The sequence below is a fragment of the Gracilinanus agilis genome, chromosome 3 (assembly GCF_016433145.1).
Source record: "Gracilinanus agilis isolate LMUSP501 chromosome 3, AgileGrace, whole genome shotgun sequence".
In the NCBI taxonomy this organism is placed as follows: Eukaryota; Metazoa; Chordata; class Mammalia; order Didelphimorphia; family Didelphidae; genus Gracilinanus; species Gracilinanus agilis.
The window spans coordinates 335975719-335994712 of record NC_058132.1 but is presented as its reverse complement, the minus strand read 5'-3'; the positions used below and the strand labels follow the sequence as shown (position 1 = coordinate 335994712).

Here is an 18994-nt window from a genome sequence, read left to right as displayed (position 1 = left end):
TGACAGTATAACATACATAAAGCAGTGTTCAAGTTTTTGAGTGGTATGTAAAGTCAGTTATTATTTCTTCAAACTCCACTGAAAACATTTGGTCTCTGATTAAGTCTAAACTTGGAAAAATGGACCATTCACTATGCCCACTGTGATAAAAGTATGGATTTATGGTGAATAAAATACATAAAATTCTTATGAATTCATTGTCAACTTGTAAAAGGCAAGTAAAGGCAGCAAAAGAATGTACTGCATATTATATGGGTGTACATATAATGTAAAATGTTTTGTACTGCATATTATATGGGTGTACATATAATGTAAAATGTTTTAAGGTTTATTATTAAAGTTGATAAGTTTAATTTTAAATTTGCCCTAATTCACATAATATACTCTCTAGTGCCCTGTTCTTCCCTATCTACATTTTAAAGACCAAATGAAATTTTATTCCCCTTTGAAACTTTCCCAAGTTATCCACTTTCCCCTTTGAATTTTATATAGCACTTTAAGCTGCACCTTGCTAATGCAATTATCACATGTTACTGTATATTGTAGCTAGATGATTATTGTGCATCATAATTACCTCTGTATTAACTTAATCCATTATTAGATTCTTGAGAGCAGGTTACTTTGCATCCTAAAAAGATGCTAAATAAATATTTGTTAAGCTAAATAAGTCTTAGAATATTCAACATAATGCAAAGGCCTTCTAAAGTTAAACTTGACAATCCTGTGCTTATGTATTCATCCAATGATACATGTGCTTGTGATATGTCTAATATTTTTCCAGCGTTATTTTTCTTTCTTTAAATCCTGATCTAAAAATATTGTTGCTGGGGGCAACTGGGTAGCTCAGTGGATTGAGAGCCAGACCTAGAGATGGGGAGATGGGGGGGAGGGGTGTCTAGGTTCAAATCTGGCCTGACACTTCCCAACTGTGTGACCCTGGGCAAGTCACTTAACCCCCACTGCCTACCCTTACCACTCTTCTGCCTTGGAACCAATACAGAGTATTGATTCCAAGAGGGAAGGCAGGGTCTTAAAAACAAATGAATGAATGAATGAATGAATGAATGAATGAATGAATGAATGAATAAACAAATAANAATGAATGAATGAATGAATGAATGAATGAATGAATGAATGAATGAATGAATGAACAAACAAATAAATAAAAGTGTTGGTGCTATCAATAGCCTAGGCACTTAGTTTTTCAAATCTATTTCCAATTTCTATCTATTCCAACAGCTTCTAGCTTCTGAGTATCAAAAAAACCTTAAAGGCTTTTTCTCTAGTTGCTTATCTTATCAAAGTGAGGGTGTCCCCTGTCACTTACTAGTAAGCTTTAGAACCAGCTTCCCCAGACAGTTATCTAGTCTTTTCTTCCTAGAGAATTAAACAGTCCAGTCTCAATTACCTGGATCACTTCTTTCTGAGATTCAAGCTACACTAAAACATCCCAGAAAGCAGAAATAACGTAACACTGGTATAAAAACGTTTGTTCCCACTACAGCCCACTAATAGCAGTACTATCCTGCTGTATCATGAAGCTGTAGGATTCCATTACATTTATATACCATAATTTGTTCAGTCATACCTCTATTGAAAGAGATCCCCTCAGTGTTTAATTCCTTGTTGCTATAAAAAGTACTATATTTTTCTATATGCTTAGTTTGTTTTGCATTAAACAAATCTCTCCTGTAATATAACTTCCCTCTCCCTCTAATTCCTCCCCCCCTTATTTCCCTGTTGAGTGAAACAGATTTTTGTACCCAATTGTGTATATGCTCTCCTTTGACCAATTCAGATGAGTGAAGTAAACCTCCTCTGCTCCTTTCTCCTTGTTTGTTTAGACTTGTGTACCACTCCATTTCCCCACAATTTTCTTTTCTCTCCATCCCATATCCACTATTCCTCCTCTCCTCCCTTTCCATTCTTCTTTTAAAATCAAGACATAATAGAACCACTCTTGGGCCTTGTCTAATTACTCCCTCTATGACCTCTGATGATAATAAAGTTCAGAGAGACATTATTTGTTGTAATATAGTAGTGTCTAATTATGATCCCATGGTCAATAGCAAGTCAGGGCCTTCTATCTTACACTATCTCTCAACATTGTTCAAATTCATATTTGTTGCTTCCATGACACTATCTATTCAGCTCATCCTCTGTTGCCCCTTTTTTCCTTCAATCTTTTCCAATATCATGGTCTTCTCCAATGAGTCCTATCTTCTCATTATGTGGTCAAAGTATTTCTACTTCAGCTTCAGCATTTGACCCTCCAGTGAATAGTCTGAATTAATTTCTTTAAGAATTGGCTAATTTGACCACGTTGCTATCCAAGAGACTCTCAAAAGTATTCTCCAGGATCACAGTTCAAAAGGTTATAGTGTCTCCTTACTCTCTTTTAGTCTCCTATAGCTTATTCATATTGACCTTTTAAAGTTTCTCTTGATTTCTGCACCATCTTTCAAAATTTCCAAACAATTCTTATCTTTTCATCAGTTATGCTTAGAAGTTCTTATTTCATTAAAAACCCTCTTTATCCTGAAGTATGTTTATACTCAGTTTTGCTTAGATAGGTTATTCTTAGCTGTAAACCTATATATATACATATACAACATCCCAGAAAGCAAAGGATAAGCATCTCCTTTGCTTTCTGGGATATAGTATTCAAAGCTTTGTTCTTTTATATTCTGGGTCTTTGGTATTTTGATTCTTTCTTTCTGGTTGCTTGCACTAATTTTTCTTTGACTAGGAAGGAGGCTCTGGATTTTGACTATATTTGGGAGTTTTTTCAGGAGGTAGCAGGTAAACTTCTTTCTGATTCCATTCTGCACCTGAGCACTTTTATGAGTTTTTTTTTTTGAAAAATTTTCCATGGTTACATGATTCACGTTTTTACTTTTTCCTTCACCCCCACCAAACCCGACACTCATTTCCACTGGTTTTAACATGTGTCATTGATCAAGACTTATTTCCATATTATTGATAGTTGCATTGGTGTGATCATTTCAAGTCTACATCCCCAATCATGTGTTCAAGCAGTTGTTTTTCTTCTGTATTTCCACTCCTGTAGTTCTTCCTCTGAATGTGGGTAGCGTTCTTTTCTATAAATCCCTCAGAATTGTCCTGCATCATTGAATTGCTGCTATTACAAAAGTCCATTACATTGGATTTTACCACAGAATATCAGTCTCTGTGTACAATGTTCTTCTGGCTCTGCTTCTTTCACTCTGCATCAATTCCTGGAGGTCTTTCCAATTCACATGGAATTCCTCGAGTTTATTATTCCTTTGAGCACAATAGTATTCCATCACCAGCATATACCACAATTTGTTAAGCCATTCCCCAATCAAAGGGCATACCCTTGTTTTCCAGTTTTTTGCCACCACAAAAAGTGCGGCTATACATATTTTTGTACAAGTCTTTTTCCTTATTATCTCGTTGGGGTATAATCCAAGCAATGCTATGGCTGGATCAAAAGGCAGATAGTCCTTTAGAGCTCTTTGGGCATAGTTCCAAAATGCCATCCAGAATGGTTGGATCAGTTCACAACTCCATCAGCAATGCATTAATGTCCCAACTTTGCCATATCCCCTCCAACATTTATTACTCTCACCTGCTATCATTTTAGCCAATCTTTTATAAGTTCTTAAAACATGATATCTAGTATAGTTGGGGAGGGACTAGGACACTTGTGGATGGCATTTATTAAGTAGATATAAAAAATAATTTAGAATAAAAAAATGATATCCAGGCTTTTGGGGTCATGGCTTTCAGGTAGTCAAATGATTCTTTAATTCTCTCCTCAATCCGTTTTCCAAGTCAGTCACTTTTGCTATGAGTAACTTTTCATTTTATTCTGGAGTATTTTCTTTCAGCCTTTTGACCTTGTTTTAATATTTGTCTCAAGAAGTCATTAGGTTCTATTTCCAACCAATTCTAATTTTCAAGGAGTTTGTTGCTTGGGAAGGTTTTGTAACTCTTGTGCCAAACTGATTCACTCCTTTTCCAAGTCTTTCCTCCATAGTTCTCATTCTTTTTCATTTTCCTTTAAACTCTCTTTTTCATTTATAAAAATATTTTAAACTCTTTAGAAAAGTTTGCTTCATCTCTTGAAGGAATTAAAGTTGAATTTGTTCCTAGCTGTGTTTTTCTTTGAAGCTTTGTTTATAGATGTTTTGTGGTCATCCCTATCACCATAATAGCTTTTTATGGCAGTGTTCTTTTCTTGTTTGTTCATTCTTCCAGCCTACCTTCTGACTTTAGATCGCATGTTAGGGCCAGATTCTGCAGAATTCTGAAGGGAAGGTCTAAGCTGATCCTACTGCTGCCTTCTAGGGGTATTAAGCTACTTGTGCTATTCCAAGATGCCATGAATAGCTCAAGGTAGAGAATCTGCAGGCTGTTAAGTTTTCCTACAATGTCCTGACCCTGAATCTGATTGCTTCCTTCTTGGTTTGAGCTCTATAAATTCCTGACGTTTGTATCTGAGGGATTGAGCTGTGGGCTTACTTTTGGTGGAGGTTCAGTATACTGCTGCTGGACTTAGCACTATCAGCAATCTGGAAGGCTCTGCACCCTGCAAATGTTTAGAAAGACAAGAGAGCAAGCTTCCCTTTGATTTGGGATTCCTTCCCTTTTTATTCTTCTGTAGACATCAGAGACTGAGCTAAAAGTTGGAACTGAGACTCCACTCCTAGAGTCCAAACCACAAAACTGCTTGCTTGCTTCTGATCTTGCTTTTAAAGCTCAATGTAAGAGCCTCTGAACACGTAACTTAATCTTTCTAGCCCTCTTATTTCTTTATCTGTAAAATGAGCAGACTGAACTAGATTTTTAAAGTAAGGACACCAGGTGGCAAAGTGGATAGAACACCAAGGCCTGGAATCTGGAAGATCTTGGATTAAAATCTGACCTCAGACACTAACTGTATGATCCTGAGCAAGTCACTTAATTTGCTTACCTCAGTTTCCTCATCTATAAAATGAGTTGGAGTAGAAAATGGTAAACCACTCCAGTCCCTTTGCCAAGAAAACCCCAAATAGGATCATGAGTCCAATATGACTGAAATGACTTGACAAAAAACAACAGCCTAGGCTCACAATTATTCCTCATCCAGAAAGACAACTCCAAAGCACAGGACCCCTCCACAGCTTACCCTATATCTGTGACTCAAAACTAGGTAGTGAGAGATAGAACTGTTAATAAGCACTTGTTGCTACACCCTACACAAGGTTCCTGAAGAGGATGCCTTACTGCTGTAATACAGCTTCTCCCTGTAATGCTCTGCCCATCAGACCCTGTCCACAGATTTCATTGTATGATTTCTCTTTGCTTACCTGGGCTGAAAAAAATGACTCAATGATTTTTTGGATTTCCTAATCAGGATTCTGGGTGACAGTTTTCTAGATTTATCTGGAGGGAATTTAGTGAGACAAAGGAGGTCACTATATTTCTTTCTGCTACTCTACTATCAGGGCCCTGCCTTCTACTGAAAAGGTATTTAAAAATCTAGTCCAATCTGCTCATTTTACAGATAAGGAAATAAGAGGGCTAGGAAGATTAAGTTACCTGCCCCAAAGTCAGACTAGTAATTAAGCAGCAAGTATAGAACTGAACCCAGGTCTTATGCCTCCAGATTAAATTGCTATTGGTTGAATAGTGGTTGCCCTTTCTCCTAAATCTAGTTTTTAAAAAACCTGAGTACAGCCTGTATTTGGTATCCACCCTCCCCCCCCCACCCCCCAGCATATATGATTTTTCTTCCTTTCGAAAAGCTTTCATCCTAAGTGGTATATTCCCAATATGGCAGCAAAGCAGAGTGAAGGGAGAGCTGGTTCTGGTTATCAGGCTCATGAAAATCTAGATTCAAATTCCACCTCTAACAAACACAGGCTATGTGATCCTGCAAGTTACCTTCTTAGTGTCCCAGGAACCTGTTAAAGAACATAAATTTCAAAGCAGCTGCTATTCTTTATTTAACATACGCTCCCTATGAAACCTCAGATTCAGCAAAGGCCCCAACCACAGGTTCAGGGACCCTTTGAACCAATAAATACAGTACATTTGTAATATATTATCAACAAGCATTTATTAAGCAATATGTTGCAAGGCACTAGGCGAATAAGCAAGGTTAATGTCAAAGTAGTGAATCTAGGTGACAGATGTATGATGGTGCCATCTCTAGAGAATAACTTTCTTATTATCATTAACACAACTAACTATAGTAAAAAAACAAACACAAAACCACACACAATTCCTTTAAAGAAAGTGATTGCTAATTGGACAAGGGGCTTGTGAATATAGTTGCTTTGCCAGCTTTTTCACTGAATATAATTTATAAAGCAAAGTTATCATGGAGAATATGTAAGAAAAGATAAAAACCAACTACATGGAAGTGTGTAACACTATTAAACAAGGATTCTACAAGTAATGAACATTCTGACTCTGGTTGTACCTATGCCCTCCTGCAAAAGGCCAAAAGACCTATAAAGCCTAGGTCAAGAGCCTATGATCTAAATCTGAGTTTAAAATTACAGTTCTGCAGACCCAGGAGAACACTGTACACAGAGACTGATACACTGTGGTACAATCGAACATAACAGACTTCTCTACTAGCAGCAATGTAAGGATCCAGAGCAAGGCTGAGGGACTTATGAGAAAGAAAACTAGCCACACGCAGAGGAAGAACCGTGGGAGTAGAAACACAGAAGAAAAACAAATGCTTGATCAAATGGCCTGATGGGAATATTATTGAGGATGCAGACACTAAACGATAACTCTAGTCCAACTATCAATAAAATGGAAGTCTTAATCAATGATACATGTAAAACCCAGTGGAATTGTGTGTTGGCTTTGGGGGGGGGGGACACCTTGGGGGAGAGGGAAAGAACATGAAACATGTAACTATGGGAAAATATTCAAAATTAAAATTTAAAAAATAAAAAATAAAATAAAATAACAGCTCTGCTCCTGCTAGCTTTATGACCTTGGTAAATAATGACCTTCTGGACTTAAGTTTCTTTATCTATAAAATGGGGACAATAATGCCTCCTTAGCCTATTTGCAAAACTGTTGTGAGAACCAAGTGAAAACTATGGATCTTTGGAAATAATGTAACAATGTGGAAATGATAATATAATAATCATAATTTATGGTATGTATACAAATGAACAGAGCTGATACAGACTGTCTGGGTCAATTCTAGGTTAAACTGCTAAATAGATAACATTTCTTCAGAATCTCCTCTATTAGCAGATCTTTTATCCCAGAGACAATCTTATACTCTTTCTCTCCTTCACCACCAATGAATTATTCCAACTTCCACTATATTATTGCCATTGGGCTAGAACCAATTACCAAATTTTACATAATTATAACTCCATAGTGTGAATTATAAAACTTTGAGATTTATTATTCCCATGAATAGAACCTAACTGTGCTGAAGCATTTATTAGGAGTCTTCTACATGCCAGGCACTGTGCACAGATATAAATGAAAGCCTCTAAAAACAAACAAACAAATAAATGAATGAATGAAAGTCTCTGCCCTCAACAAACTTACACACTCAACAGGGAAATAAAACATGTATACATAAAAGTGCATACTAAATGTATACAAGATAAATATAAGATAATGGTGGGGAGGGGGAGAGGCACTATTAGTACAAGGATAATAAAAAGCTTCATGCAAAAAGTGGTACATAAATTGTGCTTTGAAGAAAATGTTTTCTAAGAGACAGTTTCCAAAGGAGTAGATATGAGCACATCAATCCCTTGCTCACGAAGCGCCCTTTTACCTCTAGAATTTACAAACTCCTCTGAATGATAATATAAAGCCCCTTACAATGTAATTCCAAAAGATCTTTCTTGATTAATCACGTATTATGAAACTACACTGGACTCCTTGCTGTTCCCCCACACAGGACATTCCTCCAATTTCTATCCATACTTTTGCACAAGTACCTTCCATTCCTGGAATGTTCTCTCCTCCCATCTTTCTTAAAATAATCTTTAACTTTCTTCAAAGCACAATTCAGATGCCACCTACCACAGGAAGCCTTTTCTTCTCCATGATCTGCTCACCAGTTGTATTTACTTGAAATAGATGTTTGCATATTTATTATATATGTACATATACAAAATATTAATGTTGGTATTGTAAAGGTTAAATGGTAGGAGTGTGACAAAAGTGAGGAGAGCAGTTTAATAAACAGTTTAATTTGAGAAGAAATACAGATAGAAAATAGAAAGGAAGAAAGAGAGGTTATTATTCTAATACCCTATGACTACCTAAATTCCTAATACTAACTAAAATTTCTAAAACCCTACTTCTAACTGTCTTCTGAGGACAGGTTCTTCTTGCCTGGCCAGACCAAGCCTATCTAACCTACACTATCTAAAATTCATTCTCTGCTCCTCTTAGAAATCCCCCTCTCCTGCCTCTTAAAGAGACAGAGGGAGAGATTAAGAAAATCCCTTTAACAGGATATAAACTCTGGAAGCCAGGATCTCTTTTGTTTTGTCTTTGTATGCCCAGAGCCTAGCACAGTGCCAGGACATTTATGTTTACTGTATATAACTGAATTAAATGACTTGTCCTGGGCCACACTAAGACTATTGCAGAATTCAAACCAAGGCCTTGATTCCAAATTCAGCACTCTACTATGACACACTGCCTCATAGAGGCCTATTATGTATAAAATATTGTGCCAGGAGTTGGAAACATAAAAATAATTTTTGTCCTCAAGGAGCTTACTTACTGGAAAGCTCCCACATGTAATCCAATAAATAAAGATTTGGTATACAATCTTTGAAAAATTGCTAACTCCTAACATAAAAAAAGAAACTGTAAGAATAGGTTTTAGGAAGGGAGTAGTACAGCATTCATTTTCTTTATACAACTATATATCCAATTGAATAAGTTCATTTGCATATACACACAGAGAAACAAGTTACTCCCATTCCACACAGGAGATGAGAAAATCAAGAAGCTAGACAGAGGTGCTATTAGAAATGATGAGCAGGATGATTTCAGAAAAAGTTGGAACTACCTCCCGGAACTGATAAAGTGAAATAAGCAGAACCAGGAGATAATTATACACAGTAACTGCAATATTGTGGAACAATCAAATGTGATAGACTTTGCTACTAACAGCAATAAATAATCCAGGACAATTCTGAGGACTTATGAAAAATATGCTATTCCCTCCCCGCCCCCCAGAGAAAAAACTGTTAGAGTAGAAATGTAGATGAAAATATATGATTTAAAACTTGTCTATTTAGGTATGTTTTGGGATTTTGGTTCTATAAGATTATTTACTTACAAAAATGAACAATATGGAAATATGTTTTGTGTGATAATACATGTATAACCTAGACTGAATTGTTTGTCAGTTCTGGGAGATGGGAGTAGAAAAGGGAGGAAAACAATATGAATTATTTAACTTCAGAAAACTTAAGTGGAAATTTGATATTAAAATAAAAAAATTAAATAAACAACTCTCAATTTAAAAAATGCTAAATAGAGAGGTAGGTACTGAATAGAATATCTCTAAGCAAAACCAAAACAGCAAAGCAGAGACATAGGGATATTTTGCAGAGGGCAGTAAGGCATATACTAGAAAAATGTCTTTAATTAAAACCATAAGTAAGCAATGTTCTATGTCATGGAAGCCACTATAACTCGTCTCTCTTCCTACTTTCTCAACATGTCCCCTGGTCTTGCTAAACATTATTTCTCTCAAAGAGCTGACAAGCTGTAGTATATGGTTGTAATGGAAAACATTTTGCCATAAGAAATGATGAACAGGATGAGTTCAGAAAACCTGGACTTATATGAAGTGATGCAAAGTGAAGTGAGTAGAAGCAGGAAAACAATATAAACAGTAGTAGCAATATTGTATGATGATCAATTGTGAAGGATTACACTATCACCAAGGGACTCATGATAAAAAAAAATGTTATCCACAGCCAAAGGAACTGTTGAAATCTGATTGCAGATCAAAGCATGCTATCTTTCATTTTATTTCCATCATGGGTGTTTACTGTATATGTAATATATCTTCAGTCACAACATGAGGAACGTGGAAATATGTGTTGTATGAAAGCACTGGTTATAACCTATATAGACTACCACTTCAAGGGAGGAGGTGGAGGTAGGAAATCTGAATCATGAAATGTCAGAAAACAATTGTCAAAAAATTTTTTCAATGTATAATTAAAAAAAACAATAAAAAATTTAAGAACAAAAATTTTACCCCTCTATTTTTAGTCATTGTAAAAGATAGCTCTCTGGGAAGTATGGAGAGAAAGGATACACTGAAAAATTACATTAAAAGGTGACAACCACAAAATAGAGCAATAATTTTTTTAAATGGTGTCCTGATGCTCTGAAGTCATGTCAAGGTGTTCCCAATCTATCTTATGAGTTAAAATTATATATAAACATAAAATATAGTTATTTCTAAACATATTTACAGATATTGTTGTAACCAAAATGAAGTCTCAGGATATGTGGAATGAGATCAAAGTAGGTTTTATACCAAGATATTTCATTAATAGTAACAAAAATAGGTAATTGCAAGTAGAAGTAAGTAAAATTTTACATTTATTCAACAGTCACATTAATTATTCAATTCTTCTATGTATACTATTGGTTTCCTTTTCTTGGAATGGAGCCTAATCTCACTGATGTGAAAGGGTGCTGGAGGAAAAAATGCTGAACCTACTACTAGACAGCACCAGAAGAATCTACTTTATTCTGAAATGAAAAAAAAAAAATCCATTTCATTCTTAAATTATCTTCACAATAAAATTCCACAAGGGGTATTTGGGATAACCACAATGGTGAACAGCTACTATCTATAACCAAATCTATCATACATTATATAAAAGAAAATAATGCATTTTTTATTTATAAAAAATAACATTAACTTGAAGTCATAGAATTGGAGACAGAGATAAAAAAGAACCTTTGATTCAATCTAGTCCAAACACCTCACTTTTAATGGAAAAGTCAATGTAATCTAACTCTGTGGTACTACAAAATAAGGCATTCTGGGTAATTTAAACTTTATCCTTTAAGTATCAGCATGTTTGTTTCAAATCTTTTTGGATGGAAATATTCACAAAACGTATTTCATACTTTCTTGCCTTAATAAGCACCATTACTGAATGAATATCTTTTATTAATAAGAGGTTCTTTAGCACGAATTAGTAATTTAAGAAGGGAACAAGCACTTATTAAGCACAGATTATATGCTAAGTATTTTACAAATATTATATCATTTGATCCTCTCAACAACCCTAAAAGTAGGTGCTATTATCCCTATCTTACAGTTGAAGAAACTGGGGGGGAGAGGGGGGGGGACAGAGGTGAATTGACTAGCCCAGGGTCACAAAGCTAGTGAGTTTATGGCTATATAGTATGGGATACAGAATTTCTTTGAAATCTGTATCCACTCATACCTTTTTTCAAATAAAGATATTTTATTTTACCAATTATATGTAATAACAAATTCTTGCTTAAATTTTCTGAAGTTATTATGTTCTAAATTGTCTCGCTCTCCCCTCCTGGGGCTGGCAAGCAATTGGATGAGTTATACATGTATTATCATGTAAAACATATTTCCATATTATTCATTTTTGTGGGAAAAAATAGTATAAAACCAAAATCCTCAAATAAACTAATGTGAAAAATCTTATGTTTTCATCTGCATTTCTACTCTAATATTTCTTTCTCTGCAGGAGGACTGCATTCTTTTTCATAAGTCCCTCAGAATTATTCTGGATCATTACATTGCTATTAGTAGTAAAGTCTATAGCATCTGATCATTCCACAATATTGCTGTTACTATGTACAATGTTTGCCTGGTTCTGCTTATTTCCCTCTGCATCAGTTCATGTAGATCTTTCTAGCTTTTTTCTGAAATCTTCCTGTTCATCATTCCTTATAACACAATAGTATTCCATCATTATCATATACCACAATTTGGCCATTCTCCAATTGATAAATATCCCTTTAATTTCCAATTATTTGCCACCACCAAAAGAGCAGCTATAAATATTTTTGTACGAGTCAGTTCTTTCCCCAACCTTGTCCTCCCCCTTTTTTTTAATCTCTTTGAGATACATACCTAGTACTGGATCAAAGGGTTTATCATTGATTTACAGTTCCTTCCAAATTGTCCTGCAGAATGGTTGGATCAGTTCACAACTCCACCAACAATGTATTTTCACTCCTATCTTAAAATGTGTTTTCTTTATTAAAATCTCATTTATGTCTTTCTTGTCATTTACTTCCCCCCCCCATAAAGGTGCATAAAATGTACAGCAGCATAATCATTTAGACTATATGATCTATTTTGTAAGTAGTACCTGCAGTTGCCCATCTGCTTCCCATTGGTAATATTGTGTGTCACAAAGATTCAGTGTGCAAAATGTAAAAGAAAAAAAAAAAGGAAAAAAACTCAGACTATATGGCAGAAGCTACACTTCTGCAAAGTACTTATTATTATTTTTTTAAACTTTTTTTGTCTTGGTATAAACTCTAAGACAGAAAGGCAAGGCTAGGTAAATAGGGTTAAGTGAATTGCCCAGGATCATCCAGCTAGGAAGGGTTTGAGGACAAATTTGAACCCAAGTCCTCTTGACTACAGCCTGGTACTCTATTTACCGTGCTGTCTAGCTACTTCCTGCAAAGTAATTATTGAATTAAAATTGAAGCAAAATAAGGCCAAAGTTCTGGAATTCAATGAATAAGTGCAGATGTGATTTGTCACAATAGTTCAGTATTTGAGTGTACTAAATATTTAGGTTCAGGCATAACTTTTACTCAAAAGCTAAGATTTCATTTGAAGGGCAGAAATGCTGATTAAAGACTTTATTCAAAATAGTTCCAAAAATAATTACCAATAAATGAGCTTTGGTTATTGTTCTTTCAGTTCTGCAAAATTTGAATTCTTTTGGAAACTCTTGATAATTCACAGCCCACTTTAATTTCAAAATACTCTACCTTTCCTGGCCATAAATTATGTGCTCAAGACATTCGAACTCACTCCAATACTGCCTGTCTTAAGCAAAACAAAATTAGGAAGAGAAATCTGAAAAAAAATTATTCAATCTCTCCAAAAATATTAGTTTTACAACTGTTTTCCTCTGAGATTACAGAATTGTAAGAGTTGGAAGAAACCTTAAAGGTTATCTAGTCCAACCTCTAACTGAACCACAAGTGATCCTTATAAAATCAAGACAAGTCTCCTGGTGAATACTACCAGAGATTGGAAACTCATTTCTTCAAGAAGCATCCCAATGCATTTTTGGATGCTTTTGATTATTAGGAAGTTCTTATTTATATTGTGAACTGAAATAAGCCTCTCATAGAACAGCCATATGTATGAATCCTAGGTCTTTTCAAAGTAAACAGAATAAATTTAATTTCCCTTCCCACAATACTTCTTTAATGGATTCAGAAGATCCACTGAGTTGTATAATAACAGCAATGGTGTAGATTATTAAACTAGTTACCCCTAACCCTATTAAACCTTTGTCCATATTTTCCAGTATATTCATCACAATGGGTTCACCCAACATGCTGGGGATTTCTCTCTAGATTTCTCAATGTATGACAGATACCAAAGCGACATATGGGCTATCCAACACTATCTCTCATTTGGTCCACCTTCCTCCCCCTTGTCATAAGTCTTTGATGATTTCTCTTTACTCTGCTTCTCCTGTGCAATTCTTCATTAATGTTGTTAGAGTCTCATATGCACACCATGTCCCCTTCTTCATTGAGCTTTGAGTAACCTACAACTTTAACTCTTCAGAAATTATGGTAATCTATTAATTGAATCACCATAAGCATAAGCCCTTTGTCATAAAAATCAGTCTTCCTAAAGAGAGGTCAAGAAAGGATATTTTTGGAAATGATATTAATAAAAGTTTGAAAACAAAGAAGTACAAACTTTTGTTTCAAAGAGAAACTTAACAATGTAATGATCCAGGACAATCCTGAGGGGCTTAGGAGAAAGAATGCTATCCACATTGAGAGAAAGAACTGTGGGAGTAGAACCACAGAAGAAAAACATGATTTATCACTTGTTTATATGGGTATAGGGCTTGGGGTTTTGGTTTTAAAAGACTACTGCAAAAATGAATAATATGAAAATAGGTATTCAGTGATAATACATGTATAACCCAGTGAAATTGCTTGTCAGTTCCTGGAGGGGAAAGGGAAGAGGGGAGGAAAAGAACATGAAATCACATAACCTTGGGAAAACACTTAAAAATAAATAAAATTTTAAAAAACAAGAAGCTTGAAATGTCCTCCACAATTTCTCAAATGAAATCCAATTCTTTTTTCCAATCTCTAGTGTCTATGCCCAATTCATAGTCAGGCATACACATATACAGATTGCACACAGATGAATGAGCTCAAAGGGTTGTTCCAACTTGAGTCTGAACAACAGAGCTTTTCCATTTACATAATTTTTAATATCCGTTCACATAACACTTATGGACAAAGCTTTCTTCACAACAATTCTGCAAGGACTATTTATAGATAAGAAACTATCACTTTATCACAGTCTCACCTAAGTCTTTTTCTAGGTTAGAAAGATATTCATATTCAGTTCCTTTATCTGATCTTCATATGATCATATAATTTTAAGTTTCCTTACAACCCTGATCACTTTCTCTAAACACAATCCATCTCAACATCTCTCATAAAAGCTGGCACCCAGGACTGATTACTCCAAATATATTCTATCTAGCACAAAGTACCATGGGTTCGTACTATTACCTCCCTTATTCTAGACCAGTAATGGGCAAACTATGGCTCGAGGGCCAGATGCAGCCCCCTGAAATGCTCTATCCCGCCCCAAGACATTATTCCTAATCTGATGAATACAATGAGTAGGATACAATACAATAAAACTTCCAAAGAGTTGCCTTAGAAACAGACTGACAGATGAGCATTTCCTTTCCTTTGGCCCCCTCTTTAAAAAGATTGCCCATCACTGTACTAGACAATATAGTTCTAATCATAGCTTTTTGGCAGCTAATACACTAACATATTGACACACTAACATATTGAGCTTGTAGTCACCTAAAATTTCTAGATATTTTTCACATGAAATGCCTTAGCTTCCCTATTTTGTACTTTTATAGTTGATTTTTTTAAGTGAAAATTTTTCATAAGTCACAAAAGACTATGTACCATCAGTCATTTTCTTGACAATTAATGGTATAAGGAACAATTTCTAACTGCTGAGGAAAAGGTAACTATAATATAGGCACTTTGGACATAAGAAGTAATTTAAAGAAAGTAGCTTCTAAAGTATTATTCTTCCTTTGGACATAGTCAAAACCAATTAAGTTTGGGGTTTTTTTCAACCTACCTTCTGACTTAGAATCAGTACTGTGTATTGTTTCTAAGGCAGAATAGTAGTAAGGGCTAGACAATGGGGGTTAACTCCTTTCCCAGGGTCACACAGTCAGGAAGGGTCTAAAGATAAATTGGAACACAGACCCTCCTTACACAACAACTAGGTGGCTCAGCTAATTGAGACAGGTCTGGAGTCAGAGGACCTGAAATCTAATTTGGCTTTAGATACTTCTTAGCTATGTGACCCTGGGCAAGGCATTTTAACTCAGACAGAAAGTATAGGTTAAAAAAATAAAATAAAATATTAGCTATCCTGCTATTTCAGCAAGAAAACACTGTTAAGCTAAAAAAAAATTAATATTTTAAGTTTCTCGTGGCTGAAAGTGAATTAATTTTATGTTTTTAAACAACTTACAACTTAATTTTTAACACAAATGCTTATTTTATTACAATAAATGCATATTTAAAACCACATCCATGATATACATAGGATTTAACTAATTTCAAACTAAACTTAACTAATTTTTGTTAAATGTAAATATGTTAAGTTCTTAGTAATAGCTATTCTAAAACCCATGGCAAAAATATTCATAATTAACTTGATGACTTTGCAAAAAGGATCTCACAATCTTAGTTGGGAAGTAAAATAATCAAATATCAGTTTTACAACATTACAGTAGAATATTTCTGGTTTTTTTCAAAGTCCTTTCACATTTATCCTTTTACTCATACATATTAGATTAGAAACAGTGCTGGAATAAGAACCAGGGCAACTAGATGAATCACTTATCAATGCTACAGTCTTTTAAGAACTTACTAGGGGCAGCTGGGTAGCTCAGTGGATTGACAGCCAGGTCTAGAGATGGGAGGTCCTAGATTCAAATCTGGCCTCAGACACTTCCCAGCTGTGACCCTGGGCAAGTCACTTGACCCCCATTGCCTACTCTTACCACTCTTCTGTCTTGGTTTAAAAAAAAAAAAAAAAAAAAAGAACTTACTATATGTAGTTACCTATCTTTAACTATAACAGTGCAAGAGTTGATGTTGAGAAAGAGCACTTTGAGCTCCCCAAGAAATGACACCTAAAAAATTACTTGGGTAACATCTATAATTTTTAAAAAATTTGGCAATTACTTCCATTTAAAGTTTCAAAAGCACTTACCTAACACAAAACAAAGCAACCTTAGAAATGAGTATAATTACTAGATTTTATAGATGAGGAAACTGAGGTCAAGTGGCTTGTCCAAGGACACTAATAAGTTATAAAGTTTAGTGTCTATCCAAGTCTATCCAGCACTCCTCCTACTCCACTACATTATCTCAATAAGGAAATGATTAATAATAGATCAAATCATTTCTGGATCCAATAATATCATTTATATAGCAGTCTATGGTTTGCTATGATCTTTACAAATGTTGCCTCCTTGGGGGCGGCTGGGTGGCTCATTGGATCGAGGACCAGGCCTAGAAATGGGAAGTCCTACATTCAAATCTGGTCTCAAGACACTTCCTAGTTGTGTGACCCTGGGCAAGTCACTTAACTCCTACTTCCTAGCCCTTACCACTCTTCTACTTTGGAACCAATACACAGTTATTGATTCTAAGATGGAAGGCAAGGATTTTTTTAAAAATTGCCTTATTTTATCCTCACAACAATCCTGGGAGGTAGGTGCTATATTTATCCCCATTTTATAGCTGAAACAGACTGGGAGGGGTTAAGTGACTTGCTATGATTACACATCTTTTAAGTATCTTAAGTCAGATTTAAATTCCAGTATTCTAGACTCCCACATCCAGCATTTTTAACCCACTGTGCCACAGAACTATCTATCTGCCTTAACTCTGACCTGACCCACTCAATACAAAGACAGTAAGCAAACACAGCAGATTCTATTAAATTATCTCCAATCTTATTCTTAAAAAACAAACAAACAAAAACTCTGAAAATGCATTTGGAAGACCATTTCACTTTTCTCAAGTATCTATCAAAATAATCACTTAATATCAAAATAAGTACAATAGTATCACTTGTTTCATTTACAAATTCTACTAGATGAAATCATACAACAAAGCAAATAGTGTGCATCAACTTTTTATGACCAGGATCAATAAGGTGAAAATTCAATAATAAAATGAAAAATTGTTATAAACACCTGGTTCGATAATTTCCAAATTTCAAAGCAATAGGCATTTTTACTTGTAAGATGCTGCTAGACAATTCTCAAAAAGCTTCTACATATCTGTTTTGCAGAAACGCATTTTCGATATCGAAAACTTCCCTCTATCCGGTTCACAAATACAGCATAGACTTACTTAAGTCTGACCTTCTTCCAAAATGAAAAAAAAAAAAAAATCACTAGAACTGTTAAATTACACTTAGGCACATGGAGTCACTCGTTCCCTCAAATCACTTTACAGAGAACTTCCCTGTTTGCTCCGCCCCTCTAATAACTCATGCAAAAAAAAAAAAAGTTCAGCACCATTAGAAAGAAGCAGGACACCGAGGGTTGGCAGGATGGCAAATAGCTCTTAATATCCGAGGAAAGGGGACCCGAATGTGCCCTTTCCCGAGGTGCAGACCCGCAGCAGAACCCCGATAAAGCACGGTGAATACTGTCACTCAGCAAAGGGTTTCCATTCTGCAGACGCTCCAGCGGCCATACCTCCCCCAAGCAGTACAAGGCCGCATCACCATCATCTTATCCTTACGTCGCTATAGGGGGGGTTGGGTGGGAGTTCACTGCACATAACCCCCCCCCCATTGCTAAGGGTCCCCGGGGGAACGGTCATTAAAGTGCTGCACCTCTCGATTTCCCACACACACAGTGAGCGCTACCTGCCTCTCCCGTGCCCCCCCTCCGCCGCCCCTTTCACGTCGCTACCCCTCCCCCACTACCTTCTCGGAGGAGGCCTGCGCCAGCCGGGGTCGGGGACGTAGGAGCTGGGGCCCGGGCCCCCCCAGGCCTGGGGGACCGCTCTGGAGAGCCACCGGGGGAGGGCGGGCGCCTCCGCCCTCCCGGCGTGGAGCGACCGTGACGGGGCATGGGGTGGGGGTAAGTCCCCCCGCAAGGCCAAAAGAGTCTGAGGGCGGCGGCCGGCGGGGTGCGGGGCCCGATCGCTCCCTCCGCCCCCGGGGCCCCGGCTCGCTGAGCGCGGCCAGGCCCCATCCGCCGGTTCCCCGGACGAGAAGCAGGTCCCCGCGTCCTCGGCCCGCGGCGGGGAAGGACGGGGGGGTGGGAGGGCGCGAGGCTGGGGAGGGGCTGAGGCTGCGCCCGCGCCCTCACCCCGGGACCCCGTCACTGCCGCCGCCGCCTCGGAGGGAGGGCGGGAGCCGAGGGGAAAGCCCTGAGTGGGAGAGCTAGAGGACGGAGAGGGGAAGCCTGGGTCTTCCCGGCTGCTCGCTCCAAAGCCCGCTCTCCGCCTTCCCGTGCCCGCGTCTCTTACCCGTGATGGCGGTGAACTGCTGGATTAACCCCTTCAGCGCCGAGGAGGCCGCAGAGCCCCCGTGCGCCGCCATCTTACCGCCGCCGCCGCCGCCGCCGAACAACAACACAGACACACAAGTCCTCCCTCCCCGCCGCACGCTCGGCGCAGGCGCGCTGCCCGCCCC

At 37.1% G+C, this 18994-nt stretch overlaps 1 protein-coding gene across 1 annotated transcript in view; it reads right to left on the bottom strand.

The window, feature by feature from the left end:
- The window catches only part of UBXN7 (UBX domain protein 7), a 54798-nt gene extending 35897 nt beyond the window's left edge, over positions 1-18901 (bottom strand). Inside the window, exon 1 of the mRNA XM_044670009.1 lies at positions 18829-18901. Coding sequence (XP_044525944.1) covers positions 18829-18901 — 73 coding nt within the window. The remainder of the gene's footprint in view (positions 1-18828) is intronic.
- Between the last annotated feature and the right edge of the window lie 93 nt (positions 18902-18994).